Below are 22,210 nucleotides of genomic sequence, written 5' to 3'. Positions count from 1 at the left end.
TTAGCATGTCCCACAACTCAGAGTGTTGATGTATATTGTCTGGGCTGCTTCCAGCTTTATAGTATAGGACTATCCAGACTGTGGTTACTCTTTGTATTGGTTTCCTATTGTTGCCGCAACAAATTAGCACAAACTTAGTGACTTAAACAGCACAAATGTATTATCTCACATTTCTCTTGGTCACATGTCCATGTCGCCTTGGTTGGTCTCACTTTTGGGTCTCAGAAGGGCAGGATCAAAATGTTGGCAGACTGACCTCTTATCTGGAGGCTCTGGGAAGAATCTGCTTCTCAGTCCATGCAGAATTCAGTTCATTGTGATTGCAGGACTGAGGTCCTTGTTTCCTTGCCTGCTGGAGTGTTCTTAGCTTCTGGAGGATTCTGTCCCATTCCTGCATTTGGCCCTTAGGTCTCAGAGCCACCAACAACATATTACATTGTTCTCTCCCTTGGAGTCTCTGACTTCCTCTCCTGCCCCATCTGTCTGACTCCAGCTGGGAAAACTTTTCTGCTTTTAGGGCTCATGTTAGAATGGGTCCACCCAGATAACCTAGGATAATCTCCTTATTTTAAATCTACCACTTGATTATATCTGCAGTCCCTTTTGCCACAAAACACGATATAGCAATGGATTCCAGGAATGAGAGTGTGGGTATCTCTGGGAGGCTGTTCTTCATATCACACTCTTGACTATATCACTGTTTTCTCTGCATGCTGCACGATTACCCCTGGTTGTTGGTTCATTAGGGGCTAAGAAATCTAAATGGTTTGATACCCTTTTGGAACAATCTTATCTCTTTGCTTCTGTCATTGTATGGCTCTGGCTGCTCTTGATATCTCTTCTGATTCTTCTGATCTTCCCCCCTATTTCTGCCATCTCTGCTGCCTGCCATGTTCACCTTTTCATGGTTTCTTCTTTCTTCCGCCCTGTGTTTCTTTCCGTTTCTCTGTTCCTCAGAAGTGTGGTTTTTTAATAGCTAGTGCCATTCACTGGGAATATATTCTCTTCTGGTTAATGGACAACTGTGATTCATTGTTTTTTTTTTCTGACTGTTCTAAGAGTTGGAGCTTAGTTGCCCTTCTCTGCTCATAACTAACCTACCTGACTGGACGCCTTTGATATTTAGTGCTGACCTGAATAATTAACATTGCTGACAGGGAGATAAGTGAAACATTACTGTACTTTTGCTTTGGTCAAGAATAAATTTTTCTTCCTGCTATAGATGTTATCCCCCATCCCTGCCTTTAGTTTTCAGATGTTATGTCCAAGTAACAGATTTGTGTGTGTCTAAGTGTAAGTTGTATAACGTGCTACTTGTTGTATCATGGCTTTGTGTATTACATTTAGCCAATAGAACGAGAAAGACATTTTTTAAAATCCAGGAATTCATAACCATTGTCTCTTCAAATATTATTTCTTCCCTAGTTATCCCATTTAATGGTATATGAATCTAGCATTGTTTATTTAATAAATCTTCAGTTCATGGGCATTTAACATGTATAAACAATGCTGTGATGAACATTGGGCCCAAATCCAATCTTATTTCATTTGGATAAATTCCTGGAAGTGCAATTATTGGGTTAAAGTGTATGTACATTTTTGATGCTTCTGGTAATATTGCCAAATTGCTCTCTAGAACATTTGTACATTATTTTAAGCAGATTGTGACAGTGTTTTTTCCTGTTCCTTTAGTAAATTTTACACTTGAAGGTGCCATGAATTATGCTCAAAATACCATTAGTCCCAAACCATATTTATGTTCACAGGGTTATTTTAAGGTTCTCATCCTCAGGAGTTGAAGACTATTGTTTTTCCCTCAAAAAACAACTTTTCTTTTCATCATTTAATGAAAAGAAAATTGGTAGAGAAGCTACAAGGAATAGAATTTAGGTTTCAGTCACATTGATTGTTTATTTCTTTTTATTTAAAAATTCATTTAAAGAATTTTAGATACTCTTAATTTGAAGCTGAGAAAACTAGAGGCCTACCACCATAACTTGATAGTTTAAAAGAAAGTTGGGTCAAAGCAGTCTAATAGTTATTAATTATAGATTCACAGTCTTTCGATTTTAATTGTTGCTGTATGTATTTAATTTGCATAAGATTAGGAAAATGGTTATTGTTCTCCTAATATTAAATGTGTTTAAATTCTTATAATTTTTTTCTGTGAAGGGGAAAAGCCTCCATCATACCCAGAATGATCATTTCCAGAATGATGGAATTGGTAAGTGGAAAATTAATCCTGTGATAACTTTTATCATTTGAGAGATTTGTCATCAAACTTCATTACTAGAAAGAGGAACATCAGGAGAGGGACACACACACACACACACACACACACACACACTTTGGAACTCCCTTATTAATTCTTTTATTCAATACATCTGGTTTTGTGAATGCTTTGTTACACCGTTTCTGAAAATAGGTGATTTATATCTAGAAGTTTTGAGGAAAAACATATAAGCCTATGCAACAGAAGTTTTTGGAACATATTTATATCCTATAAATGTTAGGTAATTGAAATTTCAAGATGAAGTTTATTTAAATGGTTTAAATTATTACAGAAATGTGCTTTTAAAATAATAATTGGTTAACCTTTATTTTTTCTGTGGCTATATTAAAATTGTAAGCCAAAACCTTATTTTGAAGGATTATATATATTTTCTGAGTCTTAGAAGAATGTTTACTGAGTGTGTGGTTTTCTCTTTTGAAAGACACACCTCTAGCTCCTTGGAAGACATTTACAATTTTACTAGTTTACAAAAGGAATACTTTGTAACCACAAGCTAATTTTAGGGAACATTGTAAAGTGGTTATGTTTTTAAAAATATGCTTTATTCTTCCATATTGGTAATTCTTTTATTATAAGATACCTTATGGGAAACTTGGGAATGTATTTTGCTGTTGGTGATTTAAATTATTCTTGTCTAGGGGAATGTGTTCAGCTACTGAGTGTGTTCTCTCTGTTTATTTTTCAGTTCAACCCAATCCTTCTGTACTTATTGGCAATCCTATTAGAGCATATACTCCTCCACCCCCTCTTGGACCTCACCCAAATTTGGGGAAATCTCCAAGCCCTGTTCAAAGAATAGATCCTCACACTGGGACAAGTATTCTTTACGTACCTGCTGTCTATGGAGGGAATGTAGTTATGTCGGTGCCTTTACCTGTAAGTGAACATTTGAGATCCTTTCTATTGAATAAAATAAAATAGGCTTCACTAAATTAGTAACTATCCCAAATAGTGTTCTACCTTCTATTTTAATTTTTCAATGCCTGTAAGCTTCTTTAGAGCATCTCTTTCTTTAACCTTCAGATTTTGAAGTGACAAGAGAAATACAAATTGTTGCTTATAATTTGTTACTGCATTGTCAGTGGTTATGAAGAAATCTATAAATTGGGTGTTTTGATTGAGAAACTTTTGTATTCTTTTAAATTTTTTTTTTTTTTTAGATTTTATTTATTTATTCATGAGAGATACAGAGAGAGAGAGAGAGAGAGGGGTAGAGAAGCAGGCTCCATGCAGGGAGCCCGATGTGGGACTCCATCCCCGGTCTCCAGCATCACACCTTGGGCTGAAGATGGCACTAAACCGCTAAGCCACTGGGGCTGCCCTCTTTTAAAATATTTTTACTGGGGAAAAGTGAGCTGAAGGTTTAACAGAGCTAGTAAACTGGTCTCTTGTAAAGTGATGCTTTTATTTTATCTTTTACTTTTTTATCTTTACATAATTCACTAGCTCTTAAGAAATATAGTTTTTTGAAGGACGCAAAGAAGCTTAGATTAGTCAAGCTCTCTGGATCTGAATTTATCTGAGAAATTTCACTCCTTATGAAATCTTACAGGTACTTAAAAACATTATTAAATCCTTTCTAAGACAATAAGTGTTTAGAGAGCTTCCATCTTGTGTAAAACCCATTTTTACTCCTCTAAGATTCTTCAAATTTTGTTAATTTTGTTAATTTGCTGATATACTAATATTTCCAAATTCAGGAATTTTACCCTATAAAATACTTCTTTTATTGAAGGCAAGTATTATAATTTCAGGCAGAGGTGATTATTGTCGAAGATTTTAGACACCTGCACCCCCCAACCCTCAAATGGAAAAATGCCTAGCTGTAAACCTTTCTCTGCCATATTGATCATGATAGTTTATAATTACAGCAGCCAGTGAGAGTAACTGTCAGTAAGAAATATGTAATTCATGCCCACTCCCCATAGACTTTCAATTTTAGCTGACTTATTTCTTTCCAGACAGCCTGGCAATATTATACATCATTTGCTTTAAATAGTAAGTCCCTTAGGATTTATATTTCACTTTACTAGGTCAAAGAGGCTTTTATTATATAAGAGTTTTTTAAGAGTCTGTATTTAACAGTTATATTACAGTAAGATAGGGCCAATAGCTCAGATGTCATTGTATTTATCCTTTTATGTTAGTATGCAGAGATTATATGTTTAGATACATCTAAAGAAATGTTCTGTTTTTGTGGTTTAAAGGAAGAGTTGGATTAATCAAATGCATTAACTAAACTCATGGCCTATTGGAATTTTACTCACAATAAATGGACATGAAATGATTAGGTTATTCATGTAAAGTTGGAATATGTATATTTTGTGTTGAGATTCCTTAGATGAAATTCTTTCTTAATTTTTTCCCCTGTTCTCTCATTTAGCCTATTAAACTATGTAACTATGCAGTTACAATTTAAAAGATAATTTTCTTACAATCTGTGACATGTGTACATTCATATTGAAGGGAAATGATTCAAGATTACAAAATGATTTAATGCATTAAGGAATAATTATCAATTTTAAGTCCTCAGTTTCCTCCATAACTGAAAAATGATCAATTTTCCCTACACACTGAAGATTCAGGAAACCAATTTTTTTTTAAAAGAAGCCAATTTTTGACCAGTTATGATGTAGCAGTAATTCTTCCCAATTGTTTACAATTAGCATTGACTTTGTAGTTATTCATTTTTGATAAAATTAGCATCTCTCTCTGTGTGTTTGCTTTTTCCTAATCAACAGCACTATAGCAGCTTGCCTTTTGAAATGGACTTAATGCAATTATTTTATTTCTTGTAATAACCTAGGTACCATGGACAGGGTACCAGGGCAGATTTGCAGTCGATCCTCGGATCCTTACACACCAGGCAGCAATGGCCTACAATATGAACCTCTTACAGACACACGGACGGGGGTCTCCCATACCATATGGCCTTGGGCACCACCCACCCGTCAGCATAGGGCAGCCACAAAACCAGCATCAGGAGAAGGAGCAACATGAGCCAAGTCGAAATGGTGAGCTGCTTTGCTATTCTCATGTTCGTAAATTGATGACACACCTACTTATATCAACATGTAAAGATTTTTTTAACAGTATGATTTTTTAAAAAAGACTTTATTTGTTTATTTGAGAGAGAGAGAGAGAGAGAGAGAAAGAGAACATGCATGTACATGGGGAAGGACAGAGGGAGAGGGAGAGAATCTCAAGCATACTTCCCCCTGAGCTTATGTCACATTTTTGGTATAGTGTCTCAATTTTTTTTTTGTCTGATCCGAGATCACAAATCTGGTGTTTTCTCCCTAGAAGTTTCATAGTTTTAGCTCTCACATTAAGTCCATTTTGAATTAAGTTTTATATGTGGCATAAGGTAAGAATTATGAGCGTTTTTAAATTTTTGTTTTTGTGTATATTTGTTCTAGCACCATTTGTTGAAAGCACTATCCTCAACTAGTGCCTTTGTTGAAAATCAATTGACCACATATTTGAAATCTCTCTCCTGTTTTGTTGATGCACACTTTCTTTGCTTTTTTTAAAAAAGATTTTATTTATTTATTCATGAGATACAGAAAGAGAGAGGCAGAGACACAGACAGAGGGAGAAGCAGGCTCCATGCAGGGAGTCTGATGTGGGACTCGATCCCGGGTCTCCAGGATCACGCCCTGGGCCCAAGGCAAGCGCTAAAACCACTGAGCCATCCACGGGATCCCCTGCACACTTTCTTTGTATACCAAATGTGCTGTCTTCATTCCTGTAGCTTTATAAACGTCTTGACGTCAGGTACTATGAGTTTTTCTTCTTTTTCAAGACTGTCTATTCCAGGTCCTTTGCATTTCCACATACATTTTAGAATCAGCTCAAAAACAATTTATTGAGACTTGTTTTATGGCCCAGAATATGATGTATCTTTACAAATGTTCCATGTGCACTTGAGAAGAATAGAGTACTCTATAAATGTTACTTAGGTCAAGTTGATTGATAGAATTGTGCACATATACTATATTGCTGATTTTCTGTCAACTTTCAAAGAAAATATGTATTAAGAGGAGAATATGAAATCTCCAAATACAATTGGCATTTGTCAATTTTTCCTTTAAATTTTGCTTGATTAATTTTGAAGCTCTGTTAATAGGAGCATCAACATTTAGGCACAACATATGTGCTTTTTATTAATTAACTCTTGTGATTTTGGAGTGATTTTCTTTGCTCTGAGATCTAACTTTGCTTAATATCTAATGTAATCACTTTAGCTTTCCTTTGATTAGTGATGGTGTGGGATATCTTTTTTGACCCCCCCCTCCCTTTTTTTTTCTTTTTTGACATTACTTTTAATCTCTTTGTGTCTTGATATTTAAAGTGCATTTCTTGGGACTCCTGTTGACAGCTCAGTCCGTTAAACGTCTGATTCTTTACTTTGGTTCAGGTCATGATCTCATGGTCATGGGATTGAGCCCCATGTCAGGTTCTGCGCTCAGTGCAGAGTCTGCTTGAGATTCTCTCTCTCCCTCTTCATCTGCCCCTCCCACAATATGTACTCTTTCTATCTCTCACAAATAAGTAAATAAAATCTTCAAAGTATATTTATTTTATTTTTTAATATTATTTTTTAAAAAGATTTTATTTATTCATGAGAGACAGAGAGAGAGAGAGAGGCAGGCTCCATGCAGGGAGCCCGATATGGGACTCTATCCCAGGTCTCCGGGATCACATCCTGTGCTGAAGATGGCACTAAACTGCTAAGCCACCCAGGCTGCCCAAAGTGTATTTATTTTAATAATAATAATTATTATTATTTTTAAAGATTTTATTTATTTATTCATGTGAGACACAGAAAGAGAGAGGCAGAGACACAGGTAGAGGGAGAAGCAGGCTCCATGCAGGGAGTGTGACGTGGGACTCCATTCCAGGTCTCCAGGATCACACCCTGGGCTGAAGGTGGCGCTGAACCGCTGAGCCACCTGGTCTGCCCTATTTTAATTATTGTTTAAAAAAAGATTTACTAATTTTTTTAGAGAGACAGAAAGAGAGTAGTTGGGGGAAGCAGCTAAGGGGGAAAGAGAGAGAGAGAAAGGGAGAGAGAAAATCCCAAGCAGACATCCTGCTGAGCCTGGAGCCCTATGTGGGGTTTGATCCCATGATCCTGAGATCTTGAGATGATTACCTGAGCCAAAACCAAGAATTGGGTGCTCACCCAACTGAGCCACCCAGCTACCTGTACAGTACATTTCTTTCAGGTGGCATATGGTTGGCTCCTGATTTTTTTTTTTTTAATTGAATGTGACAATCTCTGCCATTTAATTGGGGGTGTTTAGACTATACTTAATGTGTTTATATAGTTAGGCTTGATTTTATCATCTTGCTATCTATTTTTTTTAAAGATTTTATTTATTTATTCATAGAGACACAGCTAGAGAGAGAGAGGCAGAGGGAGGAGCAGGCTCCATGCAGGGAGCCTGGCGTGGGACCCGATCCCGGGTCTCCAGGATCATGCCCTGAGCTGCAGGCAGCACCAAACCGCTGTGACACTGGGGCTGCCCTTGCTATTTATTTTTAATTTGTCTAATCTGTTCTTTGTTTTCCCTTGACTTTTTTCCTCCTTTCTTTTGGATTAGTCGAATATTTTTTATGATTCCATTTTATCCCTTCTTTTTGATTATTTGCTATGTTACTCTTTATTATTTTAGTATTTGCTTTAGAGTTGATAGTATATACATCTTTAATTTATCATAATCTACTTTATTATTTATATTTTACCACTTCATGTACAGGAAAGAACCTTATAATATTTCAGTTTTTCCTCTCCTGACTTTTATATTATTATCCTGCATTTTACTTTTACATATATTATAAGCCCAAACATTGTTAATTATTTTTGTTTAAACAGCCAAATATCTTTTTAAAGAGTTTAAATGAGAAAAATAATTTTTTTGTATCTCTCCATGTAGGTAGCATTTCTGGTAACGTTTATTTCTTCTGTATGTTTTCGTTTGATACAATTTTCCTTCAGCCTAAAGGACTTCTTTTAACATTCCTTGTAGTGTGAGTCTGTTGGTGATGAATTCTTTTGGTAGTGTATGCCTGAAAATATTTTTGTTTCATTTTCAGTTTTGAAAGATATTTTTGCAGGGTATAGAATTCTTGGTTTACAGTTTTTAACCTTTCAGTACTTTAATGATGTTATTCTGCTGTTTCTGGCTTGAATTGTTTTAGAGGAGAAATCTGATGTCATCCAACCTTTATTTTTCTATATGTAATGTGACTTTTTTTTCCTCTGACTCCTTGTAAGAGTTTCTTTTTATACTGGTTTTAGTAGATTGATTATGATATTCCCTGGTGTAGTTTTCTTCATGCCTCTTGTGTTTGGAGTTTTGTTGAGCTTCTTGGATCTATGGCTTTATAGTTTTCATCAAGTTTAGAAACCTTTGGCCTATATTTCTTAGGATGTTTTTTATCTTACCTCCTCCTCTTCAGGAATTCCTACTACCCAAATATTAGGTTGATTAAAGTTTCCCCACAGTTTATGGATGCACTTTAACTTCTTTTCTTTTTTTAATTTCCTTTTTCTTCTTGTATTTCATTTTGTGTAGTTTCTGTTGCTGTGCCTCTAGTTCACTAAGTTTTTATTCTGCAATGTCTAATCTGCTAGTTCCATCCGGTGTATTTTTCATCTAAGACATTGTAGTTTCATTTCTTGAAGTAAGCCTATTCTGGCATGAAAATTCATCTTACAAAGTTCCAGTGGCTTTCCTGAAAGAGTGTTTGATTGATTGATTGATTTAGAAGTAGACTCTATGCCCAATGTGGAACATAATATAGGGCTTGAACTCATGACCCTGAGATCAAGACTCTGAACTTGATATCAAGAATCAGGTGTTTAACTGACTGAGCCGCCCAGGTGCTCTCTAGAAGAGTGTTTTTAAATAAGAACCCAAATCTTGGATTTTTTTCAAGGAATTTAAAATATCCAGGATTTAGGGGCATATGGGTGGCTCAGTGGTTGAGTGTCTGCCTTTGTTTTTGAAAGATTTTATTTATTTATTCATGAGAGACACAGAGAGAGAGAGAGGTAGAGACACAGGCAGAGGGAGAAGTAGGCTCCATGCGGGGAGCCTGATGCGGGACTCGATCTCAGGACTCCAGGATCATGCCCTGGGCCAAAGGCAGGTGCTAAACCGCTGAGCTACCCAGGGATCCTCGCGTGTCTGCCTTTGATCTCGGGGTCCTGGAATTGAGTTCTGCATCAGGTTCTCCATGGGGAGCCTGCTTCTCCCTATGTCTGTCATGAATAAATAAATAAAATCTTAAAAAAAACGTAGCAGTTAATTTTTATAGATTGAAATCCTTTCACATGTATAGGGTGCCTGAGTGGCTCCATTGTATATGCATTCAACTCTTGATTTCAGCTCAGGTCATGACCTCAGGGTCGTGAGATTGAGCTCCATGTTGGGCTCTGTGCTCAGCTGAGAGTCTGCTTGAGGTTTTGTCTCTCCCTCTCCTCCTCCCTCTCCCTTTCTTCCTCCCTCTCAAATAAATAAATTAAATAAATCTTAAAAAATAAAAATCCTTTCACATATGTGAAATAGCATCATTTAACTCAATTATAATTGTGATTTTTTTTAAACCTCAGTTTTGCTTCCTTTACTATTTATCATCCATTCATATTTAATTTCCCATCTATTACTTTTAAGCAGCATAACTACGTTCCTTTCAGAATATCTTTAATTCAGGGGTGCCTAGGTGGCTCAGTTGGTTAAGTGTCTGCCTGGGATCAATTCCTGTGTCTGGCTCCTTGCTGAGCAGGGAGCCTGCTTCTCCCTCTCCCTCTGCCTGCTGCTCCACTCGCTTGTGCACTCACTCTCTCTGTCAAATAAATAAATAAAATCTTAAAAATATATATCATTAATCAGTTTGATTCCTTTGTTAAATTGGATTGGCATGTTATTTGGATTCTTGCTTAATTGCATTTGTGAATGTCCAAGCACTGAGCATGTATAAATAGGCAAGAATGTTAGTACCTTTTGTATATCTAGTTTAAGAAAACAAACTACAAATTCTGGAGATTGGGCAGTTATCTTTGAAATTATTTCATGTTGTAAGGTTATTCCTTTATTAAGCTTTTGTTTTGACAATGAGGTTTGCTTTAATTATAATTTTCTTTCTTGCAGGTAAACTGCAACTCTGAAACTGTAGAAAAAGCAAAACCCAAGCAGTAGTATAAATCAATATAATGGGTGAAAAATGTTTAAAATATTCTGCTTCTGTCTAATAATTGATAGTCACTGGAAATGTAACATCCATTGGAGACAATTTATAAGAATTTTAAAATATTTTCTTAGGTAAAAGTGATACAAATAATCCTGGACCTGAAATTAATAAGATTCGAACACCAGAGAAAAAGCCTACAGAATCAAAACAGGTATGCTGCTTACATTTGGTGAATGCTTTGTCCTTATGGATTTACTCTGATTTATCATCTTGGAATCTTGACATTTAAAAGAAAATTTTCTATATTTTTATCTATATCTTTTATATCTATTGTTTCATGAGGATCTGGTGGGTTATGTTGTCCTCTCTTTTCTTTGGCTACATTATTTGATATATTTGTATGCTTTTCTCAAATTGTGTGATTCAGTGTTAGGCTTGAATTCAGAGCCTTTCCATGATAAAATACTAAGTGAAAACAGCTATAGATGTGTCACTGAAAAGAAGTTGTTACAGTGAAGAGGGACAACTTAACTTCCATAAATCGCTTACCTTCTTCTCTCCTCACATCTACTATATAAATCCTAAACTTTTTAAATTGAAGTAGTTGGTACACAATGTTACACTAATTTCAGGTGTACACCATAGTGATTCTTGACAAGTCTGTATGATATGCTTGCTCACCACAGTGTAATTACCATCTGTCACTGTACACTGCTATTACAATACCATTAATTATATCCCCTGTGCTGTACCTGTTATCCCCATGACTTATTCATGCCATAACTAATCCTAAACTCTTTATCTGTTCATCTACTCTCTTTGTTTCTGGGCTTATGAATTAGTGAGGGAAAATGAAATCAGTGGTTGAATTAGTGCCACTGGAAATTAATATTTTCTTAAGATTTTATTTACTCATGAGAGACACAGAGAGACAGAGACATAGGTAGAGGAAGAAGCAGGCTCTCTTCAGGGAGCCTGATGCGGGACTGGATCCTAGGACCCCAGGATCATGACCTGAGCCAAAGGCAAATGCTCCACCACTAAGCCACCAGGCATATTTTCTAATCTCAGGGAACCTCAGGGGCTTCTCTGCATTTCTTTTATGTGACCTAGCTCCCTTTGCTCAATTTCTTAGCCGCTCTTCTTATGCCTAATACCTTCCACCTTCTGTTATCCTTATGATCAGGAAATGACCTTGCCTTAGAGTTCCCACATCAAGATGTCACCCTGTTAATTTAAGACCTTAGACTTATCCCTTTTTCTGTGTCCTTGAACATCTTTGTTTCTTATGACCAGATAAGAGTTTGATAGAAGGCTTCAGTCTCAGAGAAGACTAGTCTCTCCTTTTCTGGTCATCTCAAAGACCATGTCCTCTTTCCTCCTCTTTCTAGCTACTAGTCCTTCTTCTCAGCCTGTAAGTAAATTGATAGACTGTTTTGTTTTGTTTGTTTTAAAAACCACTTTGACTTTCATCTCTTTCATAGCTACTCCCTAAGTTTGCCTTTCCCATCTCATCTTTCTTTGCCCTTTACCCAAACAGTCTTGTATTAGACTTTGATGTTTCCCTGAAACTCTTGAGCTTCAAGTGACCAACTTTTATGAACATGCTTCAGCTGTAGTCTTGTCTTTTCTCTGGTATTTGTTACTGTTTTCTTTTTTTTTTTTTTTTTTTGTTACTGTTTTCTATTTCATTCTTCTTGACCAAGAAACCATCTTGTTTCTTTTGGTTTCTTTGACATACATTTCCATTTTTCATAACCCTAACATGACCTCTTTTTTAAGTTCCCGTCCACCCCCTCCTGTCTGTTCCTAGTCCTTATGTTGGGGTTTCCCAGGGTTCTGTCACCATCCTGCACCTTTCTGCATTCTGTGATTTCTCACTATAAACTAGGTCAGTTCCATGGTTTTAAATCTCTGCTACATGATAATGACTTCCAAATCTACATTTCCAACTTCAGCTTGCTTTAAGCAACTGATCTCTATATTCAGTGACTTATATCCCATAAGCAGCTCTGATTCACAGCTTCTACAACTGGAAGGACTTAGTACCTACTGGAGGAGTACAAATTAGGCAGCCAGTGGAACGTCCTGATTGAGTCCAAGGGGAGTTGCAGTGCGAGTGGAATTCTTTCTGTTTGGAACAAGATGCAGAGAAACAACAAATGGCATCTGAAGATGCTGTGGCAGCCTTTGCAGTCAGAGGCAGCATAGGACACAATCTACCACAAGAATCTTGGGTGCTATGAGAGCAACCGAAGCCAAGATAGCTAAGTGTCTCTTGTGTCCTTATTTTAAAATTTCTCTTATGATCTTTCCTTGTTCAGGAACTAGGCAAACTAATAGACATGTTTCATTTTCTTTCCACTTTGAAGCTTTGTCTTGGGGCCTAGGGGGTGAGACAACTCCTAGCTCTCCTTGACTCAGTGCCTCAGTACCAAGAGGAAAGTGATGGAGGACAACCTAATTCTGGTAATAATTTAATTCTCAGGCTTCTTCAGACCTTAGAGTCCTCCATCCTGCTTAGCTTATTGTAGTATCATATAGTAGCACAGTCTTCTTTATTTTTTTACCTTTTTTTTTTTTTAAGATTTTGTTTATTATTTTAGAGCAGGAGAGAGAGAGAATGCACAGAAAAAGGGGCAAACAGACTTCTGGCTGAGCGGGGAACCCATGGAGGGGCTTCATTCCACAACCCTGAGATCATGACCTAAGCCAGAATCAACAGTTGGCCACTTAACTGACTGAGCCAACTAGCTGAGCTACTCAGGCGCCCTGAGTAGCACAGTCTTTTGTTTGTTTGTTTTAAGATTTGTTTACTTATTTTAATGTGGGAGAGGGAGTGGGACAAACAGACTTCTGGCTAAGCAGGGAACCCAAGGAGGGGCTGCATCCCAGGAGGCTGAGATCATGACCTAAGCCAAAATCAACAGTTGGCCACTTAACTGACTGAGCCACTCAGGCACCCCACTGAGTGGCACAGTCTTGGTTAAGTTTCTATGACTGGCCTAGCTTCTTATCCATGTCAGCGTCAGAAGTGAAGGAGGCAGCTTATCCACCAAACAACCTTGACTTCTAATCATAGTCTCTGTCATGTGACCTGAGCATGAGAATATTTTCAACAGTATCTTATGGAGAAAAGTATATCCCAGCTGAATGTAGCATCAGTCATGGAAAAGATGAAGATTTATGGGGGACAACATTTGTTTATAAAGAATTTGAAGTAGGTTCTGAAACTTTTTAAAATTTTTTAGATAGAGTCTAATGATTTAATATATAGAGCTCAAATCTTGGCTCATTGTAGACAATTAATGACAACTCATTATTGAAGATCCTCCATATTTATAATGCCATTGTAGGTAATAGGTTCTGAGACATCTGAAGAGCAGGCATTGCAGCTGCTTGGGAAGACTCTGGGATGGACTTGTCATTCTTCTCATTTCATTTTCTAGACAATTTATATACACCCAGTAATCTTAAGGATCTTATTGGCCAAAGTCAGTGGCAGTCCATTTGAACTAGTGATGAGAGATGAAAATGCACTTGAGGAGTGATTGGCACTTTGCAACCATTGTAATAGCTTGGTTGCCGGGAGTGTCTCCACTTCAGTTCAGGAATAAGCTGCTTGTTCTGGGTTCCTGAGAATGGTCAGTTCTGTGTTTAACTTGAGACCCTTTGGTGAGGCAAGTACTCAGTGACTATTTTAGCATTGAAGCTTACAAGGAGATTGATACACCAAAGCAGCTTATTGAGTGTTTTGACAGCGATGGTAAAGAAAAATTGCTTCTTTCCATCTTGTATTTCATATTTCAGTTTTCACATTGTCACCACTTATGATCAGACTTGGGTTTCAGAAGGATGTCAGCACTAGAGAACTTACAAATCTTTGGTAGCTTACCACAGTTTACAGGATTAAAAATGTTTATACTCAGTATTTAGTCATTTGGGGTCTTGTGTAATTGGGCTGTTGCAGTTTTATCTGATGTCAGGAATAAACAAGTGAAGATGTAGCTCTGTATACACAAAACTTCTCATGTTCCTCAAATCTGCCATATTTTTCTCCCTTCCTCCCTCCTCAGTTAAGCTGTTAACCTTTACCTAGAATATCCATCCCTCACTGGAAGATTCCAGCTCTTTGTGGAAGATTCAGTTCAAATGTCATAGCCTCTGCCTTTGATTTTCTTAGGCCCTGGGATCTCCTATCACATCCTTTTGTTTAAGACCTCTAATTTTATGTTCTACTGGACTCCAGGCCTGGGCTTAGCAAACTTTTTCAAATACAAGAAGCCAGGTAGTAAATCTTCAGGCTTTGTGGCCGTATGGTTTCTGTTGTAGTCACTCAGCTCTGCCACTGTGGTGAGAAAGTAACTATAGACAATATGTAAACGCATGAGAATGGCTGTGTTCCAGTAAACTGTAATTGCAAGTTTGGTGGGCTGGAAATGGCTTGGGGGCCATAGTGTGCCAACCCTCACTATAAGCTCTTAAGGGTATAGACTAAGTCTTCTTACTGCCTTTTTAATCTCCAGCACAAGGTACAGTGCCTTTGATAGGCTCTCAGTAAATGTATGTTGTAAGAATAAATGTCACTACCTAACAGTAAGAATTGACAAGTAAACTGTCATACAAAGTGATAAACTACTTATTTGTTCACTTCAGAGTTGTTTAAATTGACACAAGTATTTTTTAAATTAATATAGATATGTTTGAAGAAAGAGATCTATAAAAACAATAAAATTGGAAGGAAAGGACACACTTTAATGATTTATATCAGAAGGAAGCAAAGGTTATCTTTCCGAGGAAGAAACTGTGAAATTAAAAATAATATTTTTAAAGGAATTAAAGTGGATATGTTAATAAGATGGTAGTATTTCTCCTTATGACTCAAATTTAATATGCCTTTTTCTGTTTCATCTTTTCTAATTTAAAAGATATTTATTCCCTCATTCGGTTGTCAAAAAGTGATTGGGTGGGTACCCAGTCCTCAGCTGTGACTGATAAGAATGTATCCTATCCTGTAGATTTACTAGGGGTGGGAAAAGGTAGATAGCCACAGGACCCAGATCTTCCATAGTTAAGAAAGACTTCTTATTTTTTTCTAGATTGATTTGGAATCAAATCCACAGAACAGAAGTCCTGAGTCGCGTCCTGGTGTTGTTTATCCCAATGCCAAATTTCATCGCAAAGATAATCTCAACCCGAGACACATAAATCTTCCTCTCCCTGCTCCTCATGCACAGTATGCAATTCCCAATCGTCATTTTCATCCCCTTCCACAGCTACCCAGACCACCGTTTCCAATTCCGCAGCAGCACGCCTTGTTAAATCAGCAGCAGAATAATTTGCCTGAACAACCAAATCAGATGCCACCCCAACCGAATCAGGTAGTCCCACCACAGAATCCGTTGAACCAGCTGACTCAGCAGCCACCTCCTCAACTTTCTCCTGCCTATCAGGCAGGACCCAACAGTGCTTTCTTTAATAGTGCAGTTTCTCACCGACCACAGTCCCCTCCTGCAGAACCTGTGATTCCTGAGCAGCAGCCCCCTCCCATGCTGCAAGAAGGCCACAGTCCTCTGCGAGCCATTGCGCAGCCTGGCCCCCTCCTTCCTTCACATCTGAATAACTTCACTGATGAGAACCCCCCAGGATTGCCTATAGGGGAGGCTTTAGGTAAGTTCTCCTGTCACTGCTGGATGTGACGAATTCAGAGAAAATTTCCTTAAATTGACATGTACTGTGCAATATTAATTTGGGTCAGGATTGATTCATTTCTTCAAATCATGGCAGCAGAATTCAATTGCTTTGTCTAACAGAATCTTGTTCCAAACACTATATAATATTAAGTATCTAGTTGATCCAACTTACAGGATTACATGGGTAAGAAAGAATCATCATCACCATTACCATGACTTTAGTTACTGGCAAATTTAGAAAACATTTGCTTTCTCCAAAACCCAAGTTGTAGGCATGTCTTTTGTCTCTGTGAAGAAAATCTGGTTGAAAAAACTTGATTACTTGAAACCCCAAATTAACCTGAAACCCAAATGCATGAAAACTTAAATTCTTCCCCGATATTTTGCAGATCGTATGCACGGGAGTGTAGCTCTAGAAACACTAAGACAGCAGCAAGTGCGGTTACAGCAGTGGAATGAGCATCACGCCTATCTCAGTCAGGGCAGTATTCCATACCCACACCATCACCATCCTCATCCTCACCTCCAGCATCTTCCTCAGCCACCCATCGGATTACATCAGCCACCAGTGAGAGCAGACTGGAAGCTCCCCAGCAGTGCTGAAGATGAAGCAGAAACAACAGACTCAAGGTATTTCTGCAGGGTAAAAATCACCTTGAAACATGACTCCCTCCCCCTCCCCACACACCCTGTTTTCTTTCTTCAGTGTTGTTCTTTTAGCCTCAAGCTGGAATACTGTCCCAAAGAAATTGGATGCTGGCCTTCCAGGCACATGCTACACAGTTCTATCGATTGACTCTAAAATATAGAGAACCCATTTAGAAGGAACTGGTGCAAATCTGGGCATGGACAATCTGTTGTGGATTGAAAATTAATGTGTCCCCTTGCTTTGTGGCTCTCCTGAAAAAGAAATATACCCTCACTGTGAGCATTTCTTTCATACTCAGTAGTAATACAAGAAATGAATGGACACAGAAGTAAATTATTGGTTGAAAGTTAAAAATTATAGATTTATCATCAATTTTCCCCATTTGCACAGAATTCTATCTTCTTTTAACTACAGATGTTCATGAGTGTTCAGTCCTTATTCTAAACTTGTTTTTATAGCCATGTCATTTGAATGGAATGAAGTATTTCCTAATCCCTGTGAACAAATTCCACCTTGATGGTGACTTTATAACAGCCATTTATCAAAGACATGTAGAGACAAGGACAATTGTTTTTAATGCCAAGGGAAAAGAAGGAAATCAGGTACTTGGGCATATTTAGTATCTTCAACTCAGCATTTATTGAGTGTTACTGCTCACTTTTTTTTTTTTAAAGATATTTAAATTTTATTTGAGAGAGAGCCCATGCACACAAGTGAGGGGAGAAGCAGAGGGAGAGGGACAAGCAGACTCCTTGCTGAGTATGGAGCCTGACTCGGAGCTTGATCTCCCAACCCTGAGATCCTGAGCTGAAACCAAGAGTTGAATGCCCAACCGACTGAGCCTCCCAGGCACCCTTTAATGCTCACTTTTGGGATTAATTGATATTAGTTCTAAAATGAAATATTCTGATTTTGTCTGTAAAAATTAACACGTAGTTGACTAAAGCTCTCCTTGATATGACAGAGCTTTTGTTTTCTTTTCCTCATATTTCATCATCTTTATGTAGGTTTCAAGACTTAATCAGAGAACTATCTAATCGTGATCAAAGTGAAACACGGGAACTAGCTGAAATGCCACCACCTCAATCAAGACTTTTGCAATATAGACAAATTCAGACTAGGAGCCCACCAGCAGTCCCATCTCCCCCATCCAGCACAGACCACAGTAGCCACTTTTCTAACTTTAATGACAACAGCAGAGACATTGAAGTAGCCAACAACCCAGCATTTCCACAGCGCCTACCGCCCCAGATATTCAGCTCGCCTTTCTCGTTGCCATCTGAACACCTTGCCCCTCCTCCCTTGAAATACCTGGCACCTGATGGAGCATGGACTTTTGCTAACTTACAACAGAATCACCTAATGGGGCCAGGTTTTCCCTATGGCCTACCTCCCTTGCCTCACAGGCCACCGCAGAACCCTTTTGTACAAATACAGAATCATCAACATGCTATTGGTCAAGAGCCATTTCACCCATTGTCATCTCGAACAGTATCTTCTTCTTCGCTCCCTAGCTTAGAAGAGGTAAATGTCTTTCTTTTCCTTTTGGGATTAAATTCTTATGAAAAATACTAGTATTTATTGATTTGATGAGAAGAGAATTAAGTAGTCTTTTGAAGGTAATCTTTTCCTGGAATTTATTTTAATTTCCACTCTTATTGTGGTATTTCAGGCTTTATAGAATGGTCATTATTGTTGAAACATGCCCCTTAGAGTTTTTTATTGCTGTTTTGGAATATTTAACATCTGACTGACCTGAGGGGGCTCTTCCTTCAAGCAGCTTTTTGTTCTATCTAATCTGGGCAAATGGTTTCTAGTGATTCATCTTTTTACTTAAGTTACATTTGTCAGTTATAAATGTGTTAATTAAGCTTTCCATAGATGTTGGCTATCTCAGCCAATGGTGAATTCCTAGTGCTATGCTTCCTCCTGGCATCATCCTGGTGCTTTCTTAGCCTGGGGCAGTTGATACACTGCAATACTGATATCTGAGAGTCAGAATGGACAGTGTATTTAACCTAGAATTGACTCGGCTCAACTAGGCATTTTAAGGTAAACTGGATTTTTATCTTAAAATATGTAGGTATTTCTAAAGAGCATCTCTATGGACCTTCACTGATAAGAAAATCTCCGTAATTCCAGGTTATAAAACTTCCAAAATGGTACCATTGGTGTAAACTATAAAAATGTTGTCTAGCTGGTCCCCTTAAACTTGCAGTGATTAAAGATGAGAATGTAGAAAGTTGATTGTGGTCATTATCAATCACAAATGTCTTTTTATTAAAACAGGATAAACATTTCCAATTTTGATACATGAAAGATATCTTTTTGACATTAGCTTCATTTTGGCAGTTCCTTGTTGATTTCTAAAGGCTTTAAAAATGATTCACGTGTTTAGCAAATTTTCTGCTGTACATGCTGATTAAAAAGTCATTTCATAGGGATGGTTCTTTATCTTATTTGTAGAGTTTTGGAGGTAATTTGTTCACATTGTTCCAGTAGACATTGACTGACTCATCTCATATAATAATTCTCATGAAAACAGCTTAATTGCCATCTTAGGCTTCTGATATCAGTTGTAAGCATAAGATGAATTGGTATCTGTATATATGTATTGTAGGGATCTAGAAATTTGGAACCATACTTTTAAAGATTTGACACATATCTGACATTATTTCAAGTTAATAATGGGAGGGCTTAACAGCTAAATAGTAAGGTCATTTTCAGTTAAGTGATGTTTTCTGTGTTTATGTATTTCTGATAAAATTCATATAGCTTCATTATTTCAACCCTTTGAAAGTACTATTTAGTGGGTTTTAATATATGTACAATATTGTGTCACAGTCACCACTCTATAATTCCAAGACATTTTGTCAAACTGAGAGAAATGCCATAACCGTTAAGTAGTTGCTCCCTAATTCTCCCTGCCTCCAGCCCTTGACAACCAATAATCTACTTTCTGTCTCTATGGAGACATTTCATATAACTGGAATCATTCAAAATGTGGCCTTTTGAGTCTGGCTTCTTTCCTTTAGCATAATGTTTTCGAAGCTCACGCACTTTGTAGCATATGTTAGTACTTCATTTCTGTTTATGGCTGAGTAATACTCCATTGTATGGATATACTACAATTTGTTTATCTCTTCATCAATTGATGGATATTTGGGTTGTTTCCATTATTTTGCTGTTACGAATAATGCAGCTGAACAAGTTTTTGTGGGAAAGGATATGTTTTGTTCTCTTGGTTAACTTTGTACCTGAAATGACCTTGAGTCATGTGGTAACTCTATGTTTGACTTTTTGAGGAGCTGCCAAGCTATTTTTCCACAGTGCCTTCTACCATTTTACATTCCCAGTAGTGATGTATGGGGGTTCTAATAACTCCTTTTTTAAAAAAGAAATTGTAGCCATTTAGTGAGTATAGAGTAGTATCTCTTTGTGGTTTTGATAGGCATTTCTCTAGTGAGTAATGATGTTGAGCATTACTTCATGTGGCTATAGGCCACTTGTGTATTTTCTTTGGAGAAATGTCCATTCAGATCCTTTGCCCATTTAAAAAAAAATGGTTGCCTTTCCGTTGCAGAGCTATAAGAGGTTTTAAATATATTCTGGATGCTAGATTCTTATCACATACATGATTTGTCATATTTTCTCCTTCAGTGGGTTGTCTTTTCACCTCCTTAATAAAGTATCCTTTGAGGCACAAAAGTTTCTCATTTGAATAAAGTCCAATTTATCTGTTATTTGTTGTTGTCGCTGCTGTTACTATGCTTTCAGTGTCATACCTGAGAAACTGTTGCCTAATCCAGGGTCATGAGATGTACATTTACCTTTCTCAGTTTTATAGTTTTAGTTTTTACATTGCGTTCTTTGATCCATGCTGAGTTAATTTTTGTGTATTATATGAGATAGTGTGACATTCATTATTTTGCATTTGGTTATCCAGTTTTCTTTCTCCATTGAATGGTCTTGGTGGCATCCTTGTCAAAAATCAATTGACCAGAGATGTATGGGATTATCTGTAGGCTTTCAATTCTATTCAGTATTGTCTATGTCCTTATGCTCTACCACACTATCTTGTATACTGTATCTTTGTAGTGAGTTTGTAATTGGAAGTATGAGTTTTGTAGTTTGTTATTTTTCAAGATTGGCCATTCTAGGTCTTTTGAATTTCCATATGAAATTTAGGATCAGTTTTTCAATTTCTGCAAACAAAAACAAAAAAACTGGAGATTTTAAAAGGGATTGCTTTAAATCTGTAGGTTAATTTGAGGAGTATTATCATCTTAACAATATTAAAGTCTTCTGGCACCTGAACATGAGGTATCTTTACATTTATTTAAGTCCTTTAAAATTTTTAACAGCATTTTATAATTTTCCAAGTACAAGTCTTACACTTCTTTTGTTAAATTTATCCTGAAGTATTTTATTCATTTTCCTGCTGTTGAAATGAAATGAAAAAAATGAAAATTTTTGGACTGTTCATTATTAATGTGCAGAAATACAATTAATTACATATTTATTGTATATCTACAAATTTGCTGACCTATTAGTTAGCTCTAATAGATATTTTTTGTGGATACCATGGGATTTTGTCATATAGAAGAAAATGTTGCGGGCACCCCGGGTGGCTCAGCAGTTTAGTGCTGCCTTCAGCCCAGTACATGATCCTGGAGACCCAGGATCAAGTCCCATGTCAGGCTTCCTGCATGGAGCCTGCTTCTCCCTCTGCCTGTGTCTCTGCCTCTCTCTCTCTCTCTCTCTCTCTGTCTTTCATGAATTAATAAATAAAATCTTTAAAAAAAAAATGTCTGCAAATACATTTTTGTTCTTCCTTTCCAGTCTGGCTGCCTTTTATTTCTTTTTCTTGCCTAATTGCCCTGGCCAGAACATCTAGTATAATGTTTAGGGAACATATTTGGCAAATTAGAGAAAAGCAAGTGTATCTAGGATGGGTTTTTCAAATTTCCTTGACTTTTCATTCCTGATTTCATTCCATTGTGGTTGGAGAATACACTTTGTATAATATTAATCTTTTAAAATTTATTGAGACTTGTGCCCTAATATATGGTCTTTCTTGGAGAATGTTTCTGGTGCACTGGAGAAGCATAAGTATTTAGTTATTGTTGGGTAAAGTGTTCTTTAGTTATTTTAGGTCTGTTTGGTTTATATTGTTCAAATTTTCTGTTTCCTTTGGATCTCTGTCTAGGTTTTATATCTATTACAAGGTAGGGTATTGAAATCTCTAACTATTAATATTGGATCTTCTATTTCACCTTTTGACTTTTGTCAGTTTATGTTTCATGTATATTGGGGCTCTGTTGTTAGGTTTATATATATTTATAATTGTTATATCTTCTCGATGGATTACAT

General features: G+C 37.0%; 1 protein-coding gene across 5 annotated transcripts in view; it reads left to right on the top strand.

Annotated features, from left to right (window-relative positions):
- Positions 1–22,210, top strand: part of HELZ (helicase with zinc finger) — a 166,032-nt gene that overhangs the window by 120,268 nt on the left and 23,554 nt on the right. For all 5 annotated transcript variants that reach the window (XM_025436755.3, XM_025436751.3, XM_025436752.3 and 2 more), the window contains 7 exons: positions 2,173–2,224; positions 2,979–3,169; positions 5,100–5,307; positions 10,627–10,706; positions 15,595–16,165; positions 16,578–16,818; positions 17,845–18,361. In XM_025436755.3, coding sequence (XP_025292540.1) covers positions 2,173–2,224; positions 2,979–3,169; positions 5,100–5,307; positions 10,627–10,706; positions 15,595–16,165; positions 16,578–16,818; positions 17,845–18,361 — 1,860 coding nt within the window. The remainder of the gene's footprint in view (positions 1–2,172; positions 2,225–2,978; positions 3,170–5,099; positions 5,308–10,626; positions 10,707–15,594; positions 16,166–16,577; positions 16,819–17,844; positions 18,362–22,210) is intronic.

Source organism: Canis lupus, chromosome 9 (genome assembly GCF_003254725.2).
Source record: "Canis lupus dingo isolate Sandy chromosome 9, ASM325472v2, whole genome shotgun sequence".
NCBI classification, from domain to species: Eukaryota; Metazoa; Chordata; class Mammalia; order Carnivora; family Canidae; genus Canis; species Canis lupus.
The sequence above is the reverse complement of the archived record's forward strand: the minus strand, read 5'-3'. Positions and strand labels throughout refer to the sequence as shown.